We start from the raw sequence: 17897 nt of genomic DNA, 5'->3' as shown, positions 1-17897 counted from the left end.
ACAGTGCAAACATAAGATTGTCCCCTGTGATGGCTTAATTTATCTAGGAGGGGCATCAAGAGCAATAAAGTGTGCAGCACAGACTTCAGGATGCACTGACAATCAGAGCACCACCTCTCCAGGGATCCTGGGCACATCTGTTTTCTGCCTTGTTCCCAGGGGGATGCTGTGGCCGCATACCTGCTATTGTTTACCTGAGCACAGCTAAATGAAGCAGGCACAAACACCAGCCAGAGTTACAACCACATCCTGGTAAAGCAGCACATACATACTCATGTCCCCTGGTTTAAGAAGTTGATATTGCTTCCCCTCTCACACACTCAGATGCACATTTCATAATGGCAGCACCAGTGATATTGCAGGCTAAGGCAAGCGTTCACAAGCTAGGAAATTATGACCTTTATAATGCCCAAGCCCTAGAAGTGTAAATCGCTAGCTAGTCTTCTGAGCAACCCCGATTCCTCAATGCAGGAACATGCTTCTGTAAAAGCCTTAGCGAGGAGGATAAGTATCCTTCCTTGGGGGTCCAGGGACAGCCCAAGTACACTGCATGCACAGCTAAGGCAGAGAAGGTAAAAGGGATGGTGAGCCTTGTGCTTCCTTTCCAAAAAGAAGTCAGATTTCAGGCTGCCATGTCCCTTGTTAGCACGGGGTGTCATTGTATAAGGAGACAAAAGGCAGGGCACAGGCAGGATGGAAACAAACAGAAAGGCAGAGGGCATCAGACTGAACAAGGGCAGCTTCCTCCTGCTCAGCTGAGCGATACGCAGGACAGAGTCCCTGCACTCCCCCTGCCACTGTCCAGCGAGACTTTCGGTCAACCCCTCACAACATCCCATGGTGACAAACTCAAAACCACGTGGCTGACAAGGACCTCCTCCATCTCAGCACCGTTAGTAATCCCACGTGATGAGCAGAGGATTCAGTTGTGTGCACTGGCCGCGCTGAAAGGGGTATGGAGGGCTAACTTAAAAAAATAAAAATCCTGAGACAGTGAAAAGAATGAGGGTAGTTCAAGTCTGGATATGGCACTCTGCGAGGCTGGGCACCCATCCCACATTCTCACTGAAAAGTCTTTAGAGATGGAGAAAGGACTGGCAGCCATCTAGTCCTACTGAAAAAATATGTAATACTGAACACAACTGGGAAACACTGAACTGCAATGGAAGGTCATATAGCCTTTTTTTTTTTTTGTTTAAATGCTATTTGTGGTAAGGCCAGTGCTACAAAGCTGTAAATTGGTTACACTATAAATGGGTTATTTTAGAAATATTGTACTATAGGCAGAGATACAATATAAAACAAAAATCAGACTTTAAATTCTGCTCATTCTTCTACATTAAGGGGGGAAAGTGCTCCTTCTGTGTATTGTCAACAAAGAATATTAAATATCTGATTGTTTCAGACAAGGCCAACACTTCCATTTATACTCATTTATCACTAAGAAAAGAATTCCTGAGCTTGCAAAATCACTGAACAGAAACCCAAACCATAATAACAAATAAAAGTAACAATGTGATCTACTGGCTTTTTGCCCTTTTTTTTTTTTTTTTTTAAATTTAGACTGAGATTTGACAGTCCTGAATTCCTGCAAAATAGATTTGAAACCCTTACTAATGCAGAAATATAGCACTTACTGTACCTCTTAGAAGACAGTTGTGTTGTCACTTGAACAGCTTCGAAAGCACATGATACCAGAACAAACGGGATTACCACCTGTTTAAAACACAAACTACATTTTGGTTTATAGCCATATTTACAAAACAACCTGGCAGGTTGTGGAAACATTTTCCTGCTTTTGAAATTCTCACAGAATGTGTATGTTACAAAAATAAAATACTGGCAAGAAAGGGGAGAAACTGATTTTGCAGGAAACACGTTTAGTAAATGAATAAAACCCCCTTCCATGGTCATAGCTGAGCTGCAGTGAAATAAGCCATGAGGCAATATGGAAAACTATAATTAAAACTCACTAATGATCCTCACTTCATTTATCCATTTTAGCACTAGTGATAAATACTTCAACAAGGCTAGAAGACAGAACTATTCAAATCCAATATCTCACGTGACAGGCTCCAGAGCTGGGAGGCTAATAGGACAATCTCATCTCAACCACAAAAAAAATCTGAATATAGAACGTATTCAGTAAAGCAAGGATCACACCGCCCCTCCAAAGCCCAGTCAAGCAAATGTGAACAGTTCAGTATATTAAGAACAAAACAAACAAGTTCGAAACATGAATGTTGCCTTTTGCCCTTTCCAAAGTTGACTCGTAATCCTTTAGTAGTGTAAATGCGTTGCTAAAACCTGTTCTTTCTCATCTGGAAGTATTGCATTATTGACTCATGTCCTGCAGTATAACATGCAGTATAGCCATAACTTAAGTCTGCTTTCTCTGGGACAGAAGCAGCAGAAAGGCAGAGGCTTATTTTAGCAATAACCCATAAATTCCATGTGCCCCTTCCTGCTTGCCTCTTTCCCCCTCTGGCAGATCTGGCAAATCCTTTACTCAAATATTAGAAAAGAGCTCCCACACCTTGCCTGCAAACAAGAAGTACAATCCAATCTTTGACAGACTATTAAAAAAATACAAAAAATTGTAATTGTTAATTGTAAAATGACAGCCTAATCAGTAGCGCATTCAAAACCTGTACTTAACATGATGTAGATAGAGCTAGTATATATATATATCCTCAATGTTTCTGTAGATATTATACTATAGGGAAAGCTTATAATTTTAAAAATTCTTTTCAACATTTAAAATTTCTATTTTAATACAATAAACCAATCTCATGCAGTTAAATTATACTTCCATGCACTTTAGCTTCTCTCTTTTGGGAAACAGAAGGATCCATCCCTAGAAACACTACAAAGGCTAACAGCTTCACACATGGTTAAGAAGGTTAGTAAAGCCCAAATACTTTGCAGTTTACAAAAACATATATGTAACAACCGTGTATGTGATATGTTATTTATTAAACAGTTCTTTGAGAAAATTTCACTAAGGTAAGGTTACTAACCTTTAGCACAAGCAAGCCTCCCATCATGAAGGGACTAAACACAGTCAAGAAACAATAGACAGAAGCAGGATCAAAACTAGAGAAATATGAAAAACATATTACAATATATCCTTGAAATGGCATTTTCCACTACAAAAACAGAGCATTTAGTTACCCCTGTAACACATTTTATTTATATACATTTAAAAAAAGGCTTCCAACTTTCTCTTCTCTTGCTCCAATATTAAATTAGCAAGGACAGCCCACCTCACTTTTCTTTCTCTAAATTTTTTTCTCTGGTCATGTCTTTCGAGGTGCCCATGCTGTGGGTGAGCAGCCGAGCTCTCTTTGCTCATGCTGCCAGTAACTTCTAATGGAAATTGAGACAACCTCGTCACCAACAACCTCAGGCTCTTAGGGAACACGTTACAGAGAGCAGAAATTAAATAAACTGTTATCATTATTCCACTGACTATTGCTTTAATTCTGCTGTCCCGATTTTGCTAACCAAATTTATATTTAGTACACCAACTGCAGGAAGAATTTTTTGTACCCTGTGTCTCAAATCAATGAATAAAATTTACCTGTTAACAGAAGCTATGTTTCCGGTGCCAAAAAAGGCTGTCACTATGAAGAAAACCTAGATATACTTAAGGAAAATACACCACAGAAATGGCTACAGTAAAACAAAACCAGCATTTTCTCCCCTTCATTTCACTTTCAAAATTCTATCATGCTGACCCACTATTTCAGCTTTATGCCACATTAAGAAATCCAAAGTCTTGTCTAGCTCTACCCAAGATTTCACACATGACTATGTCAATTTTAAAAGACAGGGACTGCCTGGGTAAGATTTGAGAGTCTGTCTTGAGGCCCCTACCAGAAAGCTGCAGCTTGTTTTTTTCTGGGCCCCTACCTAGCAAGCTAGGAACAATCTCGGACCACAATCCAGCTGTGCATTCAAAACCACATGCTTTTGCAGAAAGTAATGACATATGCATGTGAACTGCACACCAAAAGAGATGGCTTCATTGAGGAATTGACTGTGGAAGAGGTAGCTGGCTATGAAACAAGACTAAAGGTTCCTATGCTACCCCTTCCATCAGTTTGTTGTCCAAAGGTTATGCTGAGTCTATCTACTGCAACACAGGACTCCCAGGTTTTTTCCTTACTCGAGAGAGGGAGGGAGGACAACTCTGGCAGTATCTGTATAGCCGGAAGGTTTTTTTAAAACCCTACCCTTTTCATCTAGGTACAACACTTAGTGTTATATGAACGCATGAAAGATATTTTTCTACCTCCTGAGCTCATTGGGGCCCATTATAGCTTACCTCTCTTGAGCAGAAGAATGGTTTTTACCTGCTTTTTTGCATCAGGCAGACGGTTAGTCAGTGACAACGGCTGCTTTTGCCAGAGCTCCCTCTGGTCCCTCCATTCCTGTTACAGCTCCTGCACTGGATCATTTCAGTCTCTGCATAAACAATTTACTACCAACTGTTCAGCAGAATTGTTGGGATTCTACATGCAATATTTTGGAAGGATTAGGTCAGCATAACTAAACAAATTGTGCTTCCCAAGAGTATAAGATCATTTCAAGTTTAGTAACACAGCAGTCTAACAGCATAGTGCAGTTCTGCCAGTTAAAATTTAGAAGAAGGACAGTTCTGCAATAAAACAAAAAAACCCAAACCCATACCAGTAGCACATAGTTCTAATCAAAATGCTAAGCATAACCAATCTGAATTTTCTTCCGGAAGATCAGGCTATAAGGTCCCTCAGCATATGCTGACTTTTGGACCCTATACAGGAAGACTGAGACAATCTTAAGATCTACAGCTCACGGCGTCATAGTTGCAATGTGATTCCTCTCGTAGAAAAGGCTTCCCTTTTAATACCACTATTTCTAAACATTAAACACCATCTCAATTTAAAAAGCCAAATCATCTTTTGAGCAGGTGTGTATCATACCCGGTCTCTGCAAAGGAGACCTGCAAATTGTGTCCATTTTCCAGGAGCTGAACAAAATACATTCAGGTGTTTTAGATTAAAATGAGATTAAAGCAGTGCTACATTCAAGTGTTAGATTAAAGTAGTACTATGCTGGAGCTTTAAAAATACAATTGGATTGTTTGATTTTTGTTTTGGCTCATTTTTAGCATCTGACAGACAGCAGTAGTTTTAGTAAAAGTTAGTTTATTTTTTGTTAAAACAGCAAAATAGCAAGTGAAATCCATAAATTTACTGCAAGGTGTCTCAGCTGCTTTTCAGGTATACTCTAAAGCAAATGCAAACGTTCAACACGTAGCAAACCGTTTTGCCTCCTTCCTTAGCACTGAACTGCCTTCTCAATGAGGTACGTGTCATGCTTCCTGTGCTGCAGGTTCCCAATGTCCAACAGCGTAGACTCTGCGACAGTGATCCACCCTCTCACATTTGGTTATTCTACGAACTACAAAGTCTGTTTTTGCAGGAACCAGTATTGAGACAAGTCCCTCCCCAGCTCCAGCTATGATAACCCACCTGTGCTAGGAACCTTTATGTTCTAGACTGGCTCATAATTTCTCTCCCACCTGCACACGCATCACCCTTGCTGCCAAATACCTCTCACTTAGGTGCAGTTGCACGACGGAAGAGAAAAATGACATTATTATCAAGTCTGTACAGTATTAAAAGAAAAAAATAATCAGCTCTACTTTCAGTTAGAGAAATCCAAAACAACTGTTAAGTTAGTGAACAAACAGCTCTTCCCTCCCAAGCCCATATAATTTCTAACAGCAGAAACTACATGTGATATAAATAATTCTAGGCCAGAGTCTGGGAACACATTGCACTAAGAGTCTGCAGGAACCCTCCTTCTCATCTCATATGCCTGGCCATGGCCAATGCCTGCCCCACAATATTTTCTTCCTAACACACTGCCATACTCTAAAAATAAGAAAATAAGAATAACTTTAATATTACCTTTTCCAAGTGGTTTGTGAAGGTTTAATGAGTTTCCTCCAGCCAAAACATAATAAAACAAAATGAAACTAAACTGAAAACAGGTCTCCTTAGAAGAAAGTTTACCTCAACTGTAACGATCATAAGAGACCAAACTTTTCAAAGTGGCCAAGGAGCCAGATTCCCAAACAGTGCAGTGTGTACTGAGTTTTTTACTACTTTATCAGAAAGCATAATGTGGAAGACTATTGTCTTTTGAGCAATGTGAGTCAAATTATCTTCACCAGCTTCTGTTTCCAGTGGCTACAGATTTTGATTGTGGGGCCTTCTGAAACAAACCCATCTTTCCCCTGGAACGCAGCAACCAGCAAAAGGATACAAAGAAAAAAGACCTGCGGACATCGTCTAGGTGGAGCTGTCGAAACTGAGTTATATCAGTAGCATAGGCAAAGTTGAAACCAGCAATCTGGAACGACATCAGAAGAAACCAATACTGAATATCAACTGATGTACTTTAATAGAATCATCATATTTTTACTGAAATGAATAAGAAATAAACCTACTTCCCTATCAGCTGTTACTAGAGTAGTATTATGATGAGGACTGCAAACCTTACCCATATTTTCATTGTACTTTAATGAATCTGCCAGAAAGATTGTACAAGTGAGATGATCAAATGAACAGTGGAGCTTCTGCTGTTATCTACACGAAAAATGAACTTCTGTGCCTTAGACTTATCATCATCTCTTTTCATCATAAATATTCCTCCTACACACATGCACTTCCACTGCTCACATGAGCATGTGGATAAAGACCCACAGAAATAAAAGACTGCAATTATCCTCAGTTGACTTATGTTATGAATAAGAATACTAAAATATTCTTCATCTCCTCCACTTAGTTCTCAGCACAACATCACTTGACCTGAAGAGAAATTGTCTTCATGGAGTTTAAGAGGTCAATGAACTCCTTTTCACTGGAGAAAAGAAAATAAATCAAGTAATAGACATTCAACACTGACAACATTTTAATTAAAAATAATATCACATCATCAGAGAAATGAGCTGGATTCTTTAACACAAGATTTACTTTATGGCATGTATTAACAGGCATTCTAGAGATTATTTTTTTCTAACCTAAAAACAAGAAGCAAGGGTAAGCATTATTGTTCCTTTCACTTGAAACCAAAAGTCAAATGACATACGGGGTGTGAAAACAGAAAACTTAATTACAGCTTACTTGTGTTATTTTCATTTGCATTTGATTAATAAAACATTTATCACTGTTTCGTACTGCTTTAATGGAACTTTATTTTAAAACAAACAGACCATCAGACCACATTCGACAGGCAAGCATCACAGATGACTTGTTACAAGATGCAAAAGGTAGAGTGGATTCTAGAGTAGAAGAGAAAGTGCATCCCACAGACAACTCTGCTGTTCTAGAAACCTCCGGTTCCAATCAGGGCATCACGCTAAGTGTACATTTGTATATTCAGATTCCTTCTCTATCACTTAAGATGCTATAAAACATGGTCACACAAAACATCTTAACTATACATAGCATAAATAAAAAGCAATTCCCGTTTTCATTTCTGATATTCAGCCTTGAATTGGTGAAGCCTGTTCTCTCTCAAGTTTTAACACTCTCTCCCTTGCAGGAGAACCACAAAACCACAGTATGTGTCAGGTCCGCTCAGGACTGCCTTGGCTCAGATTTCACCTCCCGGCACTTCTCCCTAATTATTGTGAGCTGCAAAAGAAAGGAAAGACATGTACGGCCACTCCTCTTACAGGTGACTCTGGCCACTCCCATGCATCTGTACACAGGTTCTCTGTGACCTGCACCAAGGACGGCACATTTGGGAGAAGTGGGGGAGAGCTGTGCTGCACACCTGCCTGGCTCCGAGCACCCAGACAACTCTGCAACTGGCATTTCAGATCTAACTGAATCGACGGCATAGCCACGGTTTGTTAAATCCTTGACCTAATCTAAAAGCTAAGTAGCACTGTGAGCAGCATGGGCTTTGAAAATTGCTGACAATATACTAAATTTTAAGGTGAAAGAAGTTGCACTGATTACAAAACTCCCTCTCCGAGCAAATCCAAGAAGGTGCTAGTTCCAAGTTAGTCTCTGGCTCTTTGTCTGTCTAATCAGAAATAAAACTCCATCCTTCGAGAAAGAGTAGAAGGACAAAGTCAAACTAATGCTTCTGGAATTTCTTATCGGTCATTTCAGAAATCAAATTATTTCTTTTCAGCTTCTCACTTGTGACTCTGCCATTAGAATAAAAAAAAGAGTACAGTGACACTGTACTTACTCTAAACAGTTACTGTACCTTATGCTGAATTATCACCACACTTGAACAGAGCTTTGTAGCCCACAGAACATACCACTAAGTCAAACTGATTTCCTGCATACATAGAAATAGCTCTGATTTGGAATATCTTCAATAACATAAGTAAAACACTCTTACAATGTCACACTCCTATTTCATAAAGCTGATACTGTCTTCCCAAACTTAAAGAAATGCAAAGTGTTGCTCTATGAAAACCATTCAGAATATTTATTATAGCATAAGAAAAAAAAAAGATCAAGCTGATAATTAAGCTGATATAGCTATCTGAACTGTTACCTTCAGTTTGCGCGAAAGACCATAGTGCTGCAGTGCTTCTTGCTCCATGTCTATCCACGCAAACATCAGACCAGACAGCACCAGTGGAAACAGAGCTTCGTACCTGAAGAGTAACATAATAATCATAAAAGGTGCAGTCACTAACAACTATTTAACATCAAATACTAACGTCTGTCTTTCCTTTTTTCTTCACACAAATTATATACTAAAGACCAAGTGGCATTCTTCCCCTTCTCTCCCCATTTCTGAGGAGTACCCACAGTTGGTTGGATGAAGTTTAAAGCCATACAGTAATTAAATGGTAAAAGTAGGAGAAACATGCTGCTTCAGCTTTGTCATGTTTTGCACTCATTCTCTCATTTGGTGGCTGCCACAACATTGGATGAGTGCCCTTTTTGTCATGATTAATTTTAACATAACTCAAATAAAATTCAAAAGAAACAGGAAAAATAATCACATTTGGCACCTATTTTCTACAAGATGGAAAATTTTGTAGTAAGAGCTATTTGGAACTCGGGGTTACAGTCCAACCTAGACAGCAACTAGAGATTGTCTCTACTTAGGACCTAATCAGAGAAACTCATTCTGGTGATCTCAGTCAAGTTTCAAGGACAGAGGCATCTGTATGATAAAAATAGCATTACATGTCACTGAAGTGAAATGTCCTTTACTTTCTTTACTATATACCAATCTATCACAATAGCAGCATCAAGTCACACTCTAACCAAGGCCACTAAGCTATTCTAGCTACATCCCCAGTCCCAGAGGAGTACGTCTGGCTCCTGCAGCACTCAAACATCGCAAACTATTAGTGTACTTACATGAGAGATTAAAACCCCCAGATAACTTAGGGGTGTAGACTGTAATTGGATAATACTAGTTTCTCCTTACCCTCTACATCTCAGTTGTACTTCATGATGCCTCTCAGGTTTTGGTTTTTTTCCCCCTTCAGGATAAAATTATAATACTGACACTGACTGTGACACTAACGCTGACAAGACTGTAATCTTTCTCCTTTTTATTTTTTTCCCGCCTTGGACACACACTTATTTGTTTAAAAATAAGGAAATCATTGCAGTTAATCTTGGTATTGTTTCTGTTGTGCCTCCCCATTAGTGTAGCTACAAAGCAGTTTCAAACTGGAACTAAAAATTTTGCACAGACATTTCTGCTTTAATTATCAGAATGACAAGCAGTTAAACATGAACAACAGTGGTTGGGTTGTCAGTAACAAAAGTATCTACAATCCTCATAATGGTCTACACTTGCCTACAAACTGAATGTCTTCAGCTGAGTCAGTGACAACTGTATGCAACCATGCTCTTCAGCTGGCTTCGATGCTTCAACTTAACTGCACCTAGAGAGGTGCTGTAATTACTTGGGCCATGCACTGGGTTATCAACACATGGTATAACAGAGCCTGAGGAGAGAAACACTGGACACCTTTGGCAGTTATTGCCTTGGTTTTGCTATGATTGGTATTTTTGGGGTTTCGGTTTGGGAGTAGTTTTGGGTTTTTTGTTTGTGTTAAAAAAAAAAAAAGATTTTTTCCAAAATTTGGTGGTCTGTTTGAACATTGTAGGAAGACAGCAGAGAGCCGTCAGCCTTTAAGTGGTCTGGTGCAGGGCCAAAATATAAAGAGGGAGGTTACCAGCCTCAGAGAGAACAACATTCATACTTTATCCAGTAGCCAGAACAGGCTAAGAAGGTTGAGTGTGAGAGTGTGTGTGTGGACAGGAGTAAGATTAGGATCAAAATCTTAACAGGGAAGTGGGAGGAAGGGGAGGCAGGAGATATAAAAAAAAAATATAGAAAAAAAAAAAAAAGAGAGAGAGATACGCTTCATCTAAAATGAGAGTATCCACAAGGGGCAACTACTGCAAAATGTCTGCTGCAAGATATTTTATTCCACTTAATTTTCCAGTGTAATTAAATCCAGAGGATAAGTGGGAGGAGAGATGGAAAGAATGGTTCCTATACTCCCCATTAATTATTCTCGTAAGAGCTACTCAGTCTGGAAAACACTGGCTGATACAGTGTTTCTTTCATTTACAAGTGCTGAGGAGTTATCTTTTATCCAAAAAGAATCAAGTCCTACTCTTTTTGGGGACTAGCATCCCTTTGACAAAAATCACTTCCATGAAAATTTCTCTGAGTAAAATTTTCCCTCATTTTAGGGCTATCTGTTCCCTGTCGTATGTCATTTAGACATAACTAGACACCAGTGCTGAGGATCTGGAAGAGAAGTTATTTATTTTTGTTTGCAAGCAGAAGAGCACATGCCAAAACAACAAAAGACATAAACTAAACCAGACTTTCTTATTTTGGTGCAAGATTGTTTGAATACATACCCGTCCAGCCACTGCTTGGTCTAGCTGAAAGGAATGTCAGCAAAACAGTGTTTATAATACAAGGAGGGTTATGGAAGTTCTCCTGAAATTTTACTTGGGAAACTAAACAGGGAGATAAATGGTGAGACTACAGCTAGAAGCACACCTTACACCTTTAACAGAAATCTTCGTGAGATTCAGCAGCTTCATATTTGGCCCGATTTTCATATGTAAGGCTGATCTAAATAGAGTGAGAGAGAAGTACCCTGTGCTGAGGAGCAGGTAGGTGGACATCAGGGAGAGCAATATGCTGAACAGTCGTTGAAAGAGAAACGTAGGGCTCAGTAACGGCAACACCGAGGAAGAAACTGCAATAAGAAGAGATCCATCAGTCACTACACGTGAAGCATTTAATCCTTAGTAATGAGATAACACTCTTCAGATCTTGACACTTTATATACAGAAATTCAATACTGGCCATATATGACCATCTATTTTCAGAAGTTACTTTTGCTAAAGAAAACCCAATGTTTGGAATGCTTAATAATTATCACAAGTAATTTTATTTCCCTACCATTTTAATTCCCTGGCTTTCTACCTCACAGCCTTTATAATTTCTCATGAACTTATGTTAACAAATCCTGAGATGATGCAGAAGCACTACCCCAAAAAACAGTTAAACTTGACTGTTTAATACTACTGTGAGAACCACTTAACATGGCCCTAAGGACCTCCAGCTGCTCAAAGACTGCAGTTACAGAGCCACTGCTCCACTGGATTAGATTAGGAAACCTGCCACATTTTGAGGTACAACTGAAAATACTGGTAGTAAAGACACAGAAACTATCAACTTCTTAGTTTCTCTACTTTAAAGTTTTAAAACAGGAATATTTAAGGAACTACAGAGGACCTATCTGTCATGATTCATGCCTCTTGCCTTCAACTTGTAATGCATTTCTCTAACACAGGTGTGGTATCTTAAGAGTTGCATGTCACTTCTTAGTGCAGTCCATTGCTCAACTGCCCAGCCAGCCCTGGTTAGCGGCATTTGCGCTGCCCCTAAAGAGACTCTGCTAGCTGGGAACCTTCAGAGGGTGAGGAGCGGGCCCAACAGTTTGCAGGATGTGAGGAAAATTGGGAAGAGAGGAAATGGGCTGCTGGAAGAGTGAGTAGAGGCAGAAAAGAGGAAAAGTGGCCAGTGCTTGAAACATGGGAAGGGAGAAGGAAAAGCATTGCTGTGATTTTTTAAATATGAAAATTGTATGTAGTTATAAAGAACTGCAGTGACAAATAACATTGGTGTGATTCTTCATTGTGGCATAGTGCCCTCACATTACTGAATCATTCAAAGACTGCATCAACAGTGAGTCATAATAAATAACCACTCTATTAAGGAACAGAAATAAAACTGTAATATATGGAAAGTGCTCAGTTGTGCTTATTGTCATAGTGTACATTAGTCTTTATAGTAAACATATAAACAAAAGAGAGATGAGGCTGTTCCTAGAACCTGTGGGTCGGTATGTTTTATTGCCTGGATTTCAGCCTTCTCCACTGCTACAATTACAGAGTAAGTTACTTCATTTCAAGGGTGCTCCAGCCTTTCAGCATCACTTGTAGCTTAAAGAAGGCCCATCTCAAAAAGGAACTTCAGGGACCTCACTGCAAGTCAGAACAGCTGGAAAGAAATTCAGCATGGCAACTAGCCTCTGTGAATGATACTCAGCGCATCAGATATGTATCACACGCTGAGCGCAATCATAGATGAGAGGAGATGAGTGGCTGGTAGGTGGCAATTAGCCTTTTCCTTCCATCTCTGATGTGACACATCAGATATTAACCATCAGAAGACCTGCAGGTTTCTGGCTGACCTATCTCTCTGTGTGTCACCTGCACACAGTTGTGACATCAAATTCCTCAAAGTTTGGCAAGTTGCTATGACGGATTTCCACTGATGAAAACATTCATTTAGAAATATCTGCTAACATAAAGATGGTTCTGAAGAACATGGGAACAGCTGTATTAACTTTATGCCTCCTGGGTTTACCTCTATATTTGTGGTTAACATATACTGCACGAACCATACGGTGTAACCAGCTAAAGCCAGCTACACAAAGGCCTGCAGAAACCTAATCGCTAATTCATTTGCCTAGTTCTCCACATCCAGTCTTTCTTAAAAAAAATAATTTTAGGCCCAAATTAAAACTTTAAACCAGGTAGACTTCACATTAATCAGAATTAATAGCTGGGGAGGGGGGAACAATTTGCTAGAAAACTTCAGAAGTCTCATTATTGTACTGACATGATAATATGATTCATATCAGTACTATTATGAATAAACACTGATAACTGGGTTTCTGGTTATATAAATTCACAGAGAGGTGCAAAATGAGAGTTCAGTAACTGCGCCATTATTCCACAACTATGCAAGAAGATGAAGAGGGGTTTGACCACCTGTAATGCCACCAACGTTGGAAAAGCTACAGTATGTTAATTCTTATGGTGCCACATTTGTGGCACACACTAGTGACAAAGGCAGATCCTAGTTGTGGTTATGGTAGTGACAAGGCATTTCCCTCCAACAAGAGTACTGAAGACATGTTGTGGGATGCCTTAGCTTTTTACCTGCTTAGTTCAGTGTTGAATTACGTACAGCGACTTCAGCAAGCACATAGAGCTCCTACCTTGTATATCATATTAACTTAAAATGGTTACTTCCAGCCTGAAGTACTTTGCTAAAAATGTTCAATACTAGCATGGCAGCAAGTAGACTTTTTGGATATATACAGTTTACTTCAATGTTAGCTTTATTTTTATCATAGAAACATCACTGACAGCAAAGAGAATTTCTAATATACTTTTTCCTCTTAACTCTAGACCTCTCTGAGCACCCAAATCATCTCTTAGATGTTTTTCCCTCACCCTTACACAGGAGAGAAAGATAACCTTTACCCTCAATTCCTGCTCCACTAAGCCAAGCAGGACATCATTGATTTCATCGACTTTACAACTGCAAGGAATTCATCCATACAGAGATCCCCACTTAGCTTAGCAGGCTGCGAAGAGTGAGTAAGGCATGACGAAAAGGGAAGTGCTCCAAAGAAAACTACATTACAAACAGAGAATTGCTCACACACGCTGATCGCAATCAGTTGTATTAACCTTGAATCCATTTGCTCAAACAGAAGCAGGATTGCTAAAACTGACAAGATCTGCTTAAGTTAAAACAATGTCACCAGTACAGGAATGTACAAGACATCCAGCAACTAGATAACAAAAGTCATAATTCTTCTGTTAAGCTATGTTTAAATTCCTGGTCTTGACTTTTAGCAAAGAGCTGCTATCAAACTTTGCATGGGATATGTTTATCTCTAAAACAAATCCCACATTCCAGATCACTCAGGGGTAAACAATGCTTAACATTTTCTAATGGAGCCCTACAGAAATTATTTTATAGCTGAAATATGAAAGGTATTGCTTTACTGTATACCATAACCCCAGTGATAATGACATTTGCTCTGTTTAATCATCCTAAGATTTTAACTTTAGAGTGGTGAAAGATCCACACACTTGTAAATTTTTTTTTTTTCTTTAATAATTGGGTTCTAACAGATATCAAACACACATTAGCCTCATTAGTTCACAGGTATTTTGCCTGGCTCTGAAAAGCACTTCCATACCCCAAAGGTCTCCGCCATCAGCTGCAACTTCAAGTTTCTATTGAAATATAGCTACAACCTTTCCTTGCTCCCCGATGCTTAACTGGATTGCTTGCAGACCATCTCAGATCACCCTTACCTGGCTCCAAGTGAAACAAAAAGTGAATTTATATCATTATAACCCTAAAATGGGTCTTTAAGGTATTCAGAATATTCAGAACAAAAGGTAAAGCTACTTGTAAATCCAAGTTTGCATTTTATTACAAACCTGCAAAGGAGGTTTTTCTAACATATTCCTCAGAAAACCTCACTGAGGAAAAAAACAGTGAACACATGGAAGAACTATTAGGAGTCAAATAAAGGAATATGTGCAAAAGAAAGATGTTAATTAAAAAATGTCACCACCACCCTCCCAACCCCAAACCCCACAAACTATCAGCATACAAGCTTGGGAGGAAGATGTTCTTACCTAGAGTCATCCAGCTAATAACTTGATTCAATATAGGCAGTCCCTGTTTGTTCTTAAGACTGTCATGGGTACTGCTCACAACATATGTCGAAAGTGCAATACTCAACATCTAGAAAGATGAAATCAGACAATAAACACATAGTTAATGTATGGATTCCTGCCACCATATACTAAATATGTAAATATGCTTTAGAGTTGCATAAACACCTCATCTGAATCAACATAAGAACAGGAAGTCTGATATGTAGCGCCAAGTATTTCTAGCTTTATACAATCTATGCTTTTTAAAACTTTCTTCTAGGTTTTTTTTTTTTGTTGTTATTTTTTATTTGTCCTATTTTTAATAGTTTAAACAAGTGCCCTGGATCACTGATTTGACATGATATGCTTTGTCAAGAGTAACTACTTAGACACTCATGTAAACCACAAAAAAAAAACCACCCCACATGCCTCCAGTTTTTCGAGGAGCACTTGTCCTCTAACAGCAACCACTAAGAACTCACAGAACCTTTGGCTTTGCTGTAGGATCAGGTACAGGTTGAAGGTGAAAAGTAAAGGCAAGAGCTTTGCATAGGCAGCACAGCTCCTGTAAGAAGAGACAGCAGCAGCAGAGCAGATTGAAGGTGGATTTTAAGAGATGGAAAGAAGCCATAATCTTTGTTCAAATGAAATTGTCTGAACCACCTCAAGCAGAGCCCTCTGCCTTGGAGAAGCAGTGAAGCTGAAGAGGGTTTTTTTACTTGACTAATTCAAGAGACACCATTCAGTCATCAAGTAGGTGCAAAAAGTCTTAGGAAAATTACCCCATGAGTCAGTTCTTTCTGAAAGGTGACAATTATCCAAGAAAATGCTTGAGCCAAGTTTTCAGTTACTGCTATTTATTCACAACTCCACAGTTCCACTAAAAGGCAAATCAAGCATGCAAATGGTACTTTGCAAACATGTGCTTTAAAACTGCATTACAATATACAATTGCTGTTGTGGCTTTTTGAATGCAAAGCAACTGCACAGTGTTCACATCCATTGGTTTTTACCATACGAATAGCTTTCATTCTCCTGCCAGACACAGTGATACCTAGTAGTAGAGCCCAGAGGATACACTTAGCAGTCAGCATCCTTTTTTGGTTTCACAGGTGCTCAGTATCTGCTGCTTGTATTTAATTTCAGGCCACAGGAACATGTAACTTGTATTTCTGTGTGACACCAATAAGCTAGGTCAAAGCATTAAGCCTCCAAAACCTCGGGGAACTGGCCCCTTTAGACCTCTGGTGTTTATTTGGGATGGTTTTGCTGTATTCAGGCCAGATGTCTTCCCTTTGATTACCTTTTCAACTTCTTTTAGTGTCATGAGCTCTGGTAACCTCTCTGCTATCCCCTAGCCACTGGTGAGGTCACTTTGCACTTACTTTTTGTCATCTCCCATAATATATCTTGTGCCTTTGAAGACTTGTGATGACCTGGGCACGTTAGTAAACCCAATTTACTGTTGCTGGACCTCTGCCAGCATGCAGGGAAGGGCTCAGCATCTGCTTTCAGGACCGCTGTGTTCACAGTTTAAGTAATGTTCAAACTGCTTTCAGCTTTCACCAACATCTCCAGGACTGTGGAACAGCACAGAAGCTAATGCAAACTGAGGTCTCCAGCTAAGAATCTGTCTTCTTTCCCCCTTTACAACCTCCCTTGAAGCAGAGAGATTATTCTTGAACAGTTTAAGAGCTGGCCTCTGAGAAACACTGTAGGTCACAGCTAGAAAGAGGAAACCAAAGGTGACATCTGCAGTCCCAAGACCTCTTCACTAGCAGCTCTGGTTGGGAGTTCTAAGCATCTAACACGATAACAACCCATAGAGAGAATGGTAGAACCAGCATCATCAGCTGGACACTACACAAGGCTGGTTGAAAACACTCCTTCTGTCACCTAGTTCCACCAGTATCACATGGATTCCTACTGTTTATTTCTCCTCCTAATTTAGAGGAGAAAACAAAAACTGAGCACCCTGGACCTGCATGAAGGTCAAGCCTCCTAGGAATACTATCTTGGCCCAACATTATCAACCAATGGAAACAGCAGTGCTTTCGGCAGTGCAGCAAAAATGGGACTTCACCTATGAAACAGCTGGCAAAGAGAAATTGGTGTTCTCTCCAGCAAAAAAGTTAAGTTGTACAGTAAGCACTGCAGCAGTCTAGCTGATGTATTATAAATAATTCCTTTTTTCACCATTCCTGAAGCCATGATGACTTCTCAAAGACCATAGAATCAGTTAGGCTGGAAAAGACCCTTAAGATCATCAAGTCCAACCATCAACATAGCACTGCCAAGTCCACCACTAAACCATGTGCCTAAGCACCACATTTACACATACCTCCAGGAATGGTGACTCAACCACTCCCTTGGGCAGCCGGTTCCAGTGCTTGATAAACCTTTGAGTGAAGGGATATTTCCTAATAATCAAACCAAACCTCCCCTGGCGCAACTTGAAGCTGTTTCCTTTTGTTCTATCACTGGTTACTTGGGAAAAGAAACCAACACCCACCTCACTAGAAGACAGAAGCAGCACTAACCAAAAGACAATTCTCTCCTTGCCATAGCAAAATATATTCAGCAAAAAATATTATTCCTGCTTTAATGATATCAAAAGAAAACCTGAGAAATTCTTGGGAATTTTCAGAAACCGTGTGGGTGTAATTCGCATCTTTTGCCTGAAGCAAACAGTGACATGTATCAAAACTTCAAAATTATGTCTAAACATAACTGAAGATTTTGTAGCAGAAATGTATATATAACCATATGAAGTTATTCAAGCTTGCGTTTTTATTTTTTAAAATTTCTTTATTCATACACTTTACTGAAAAATCTTATTGATCT

General features: G+C 39.4%; 1 protein-coding gene across 4 annotated transcripts in view; it reads right to left on the bottom strand.

The window, feature by feature from the left end:
- Positions 1-17897, bottom strand: part of PIGN (phosphatidylinositol glycan anchor biosynthesis class N) — a 199635-nt gene that overhangs the window by 104271 nt on the left and 77467 nt on the right. For 3 of the 4 annotated variants that reach the window (XM_075084211.1, XM_075084210.1, XM_075084213.1), the window contains 7 exons: positions 15033-15141; positions 11071-11272; positions 8575-8677; positions 6319-6405; positions 3584-3639; positions 3021-3096; positions 1643-1716 (listed from right to left, as the gene is read on the bottom strand). In XM_075084211.1, coding sequence (XP_074940312.1) covers positions 1643-1716; positions 3021-3096; positions 3584-3639; positions 6319-6405; positions 8575-8677; positions 11071-11272; positions 15033-15141 — 707 coding nt within the window. The remainder of the gene's footprint in view (positions 1-1642; positions 1717-3020; positions 3097-3583; positions 3640-6318; positions 6406-8574; positions 8678-11070; positions 11273-15032; positions 15142-17897) is intronic. The other variant, XM_075084212.1, reaches the window with a different exon arrangement.

Source organism: Phalacrocorax aristotelis, chromosome 2, assembly GCF_949628215.1.
Source record: "Phalacrocorax aristotelis chromosome 2, bGulAri2.1, whole genome shotgun sequence".
NCBI lineage: Eukaryota > Metazoa > Chordata > Aves > Suliformes > Phalacrocoracidae > Phalacrocorax > Phalacrocorax aristotelis.
Note: the sequence above shows the minus strand (reverse complement) of the source record. Positions and strands in the feature narration are given on the sequence as shown.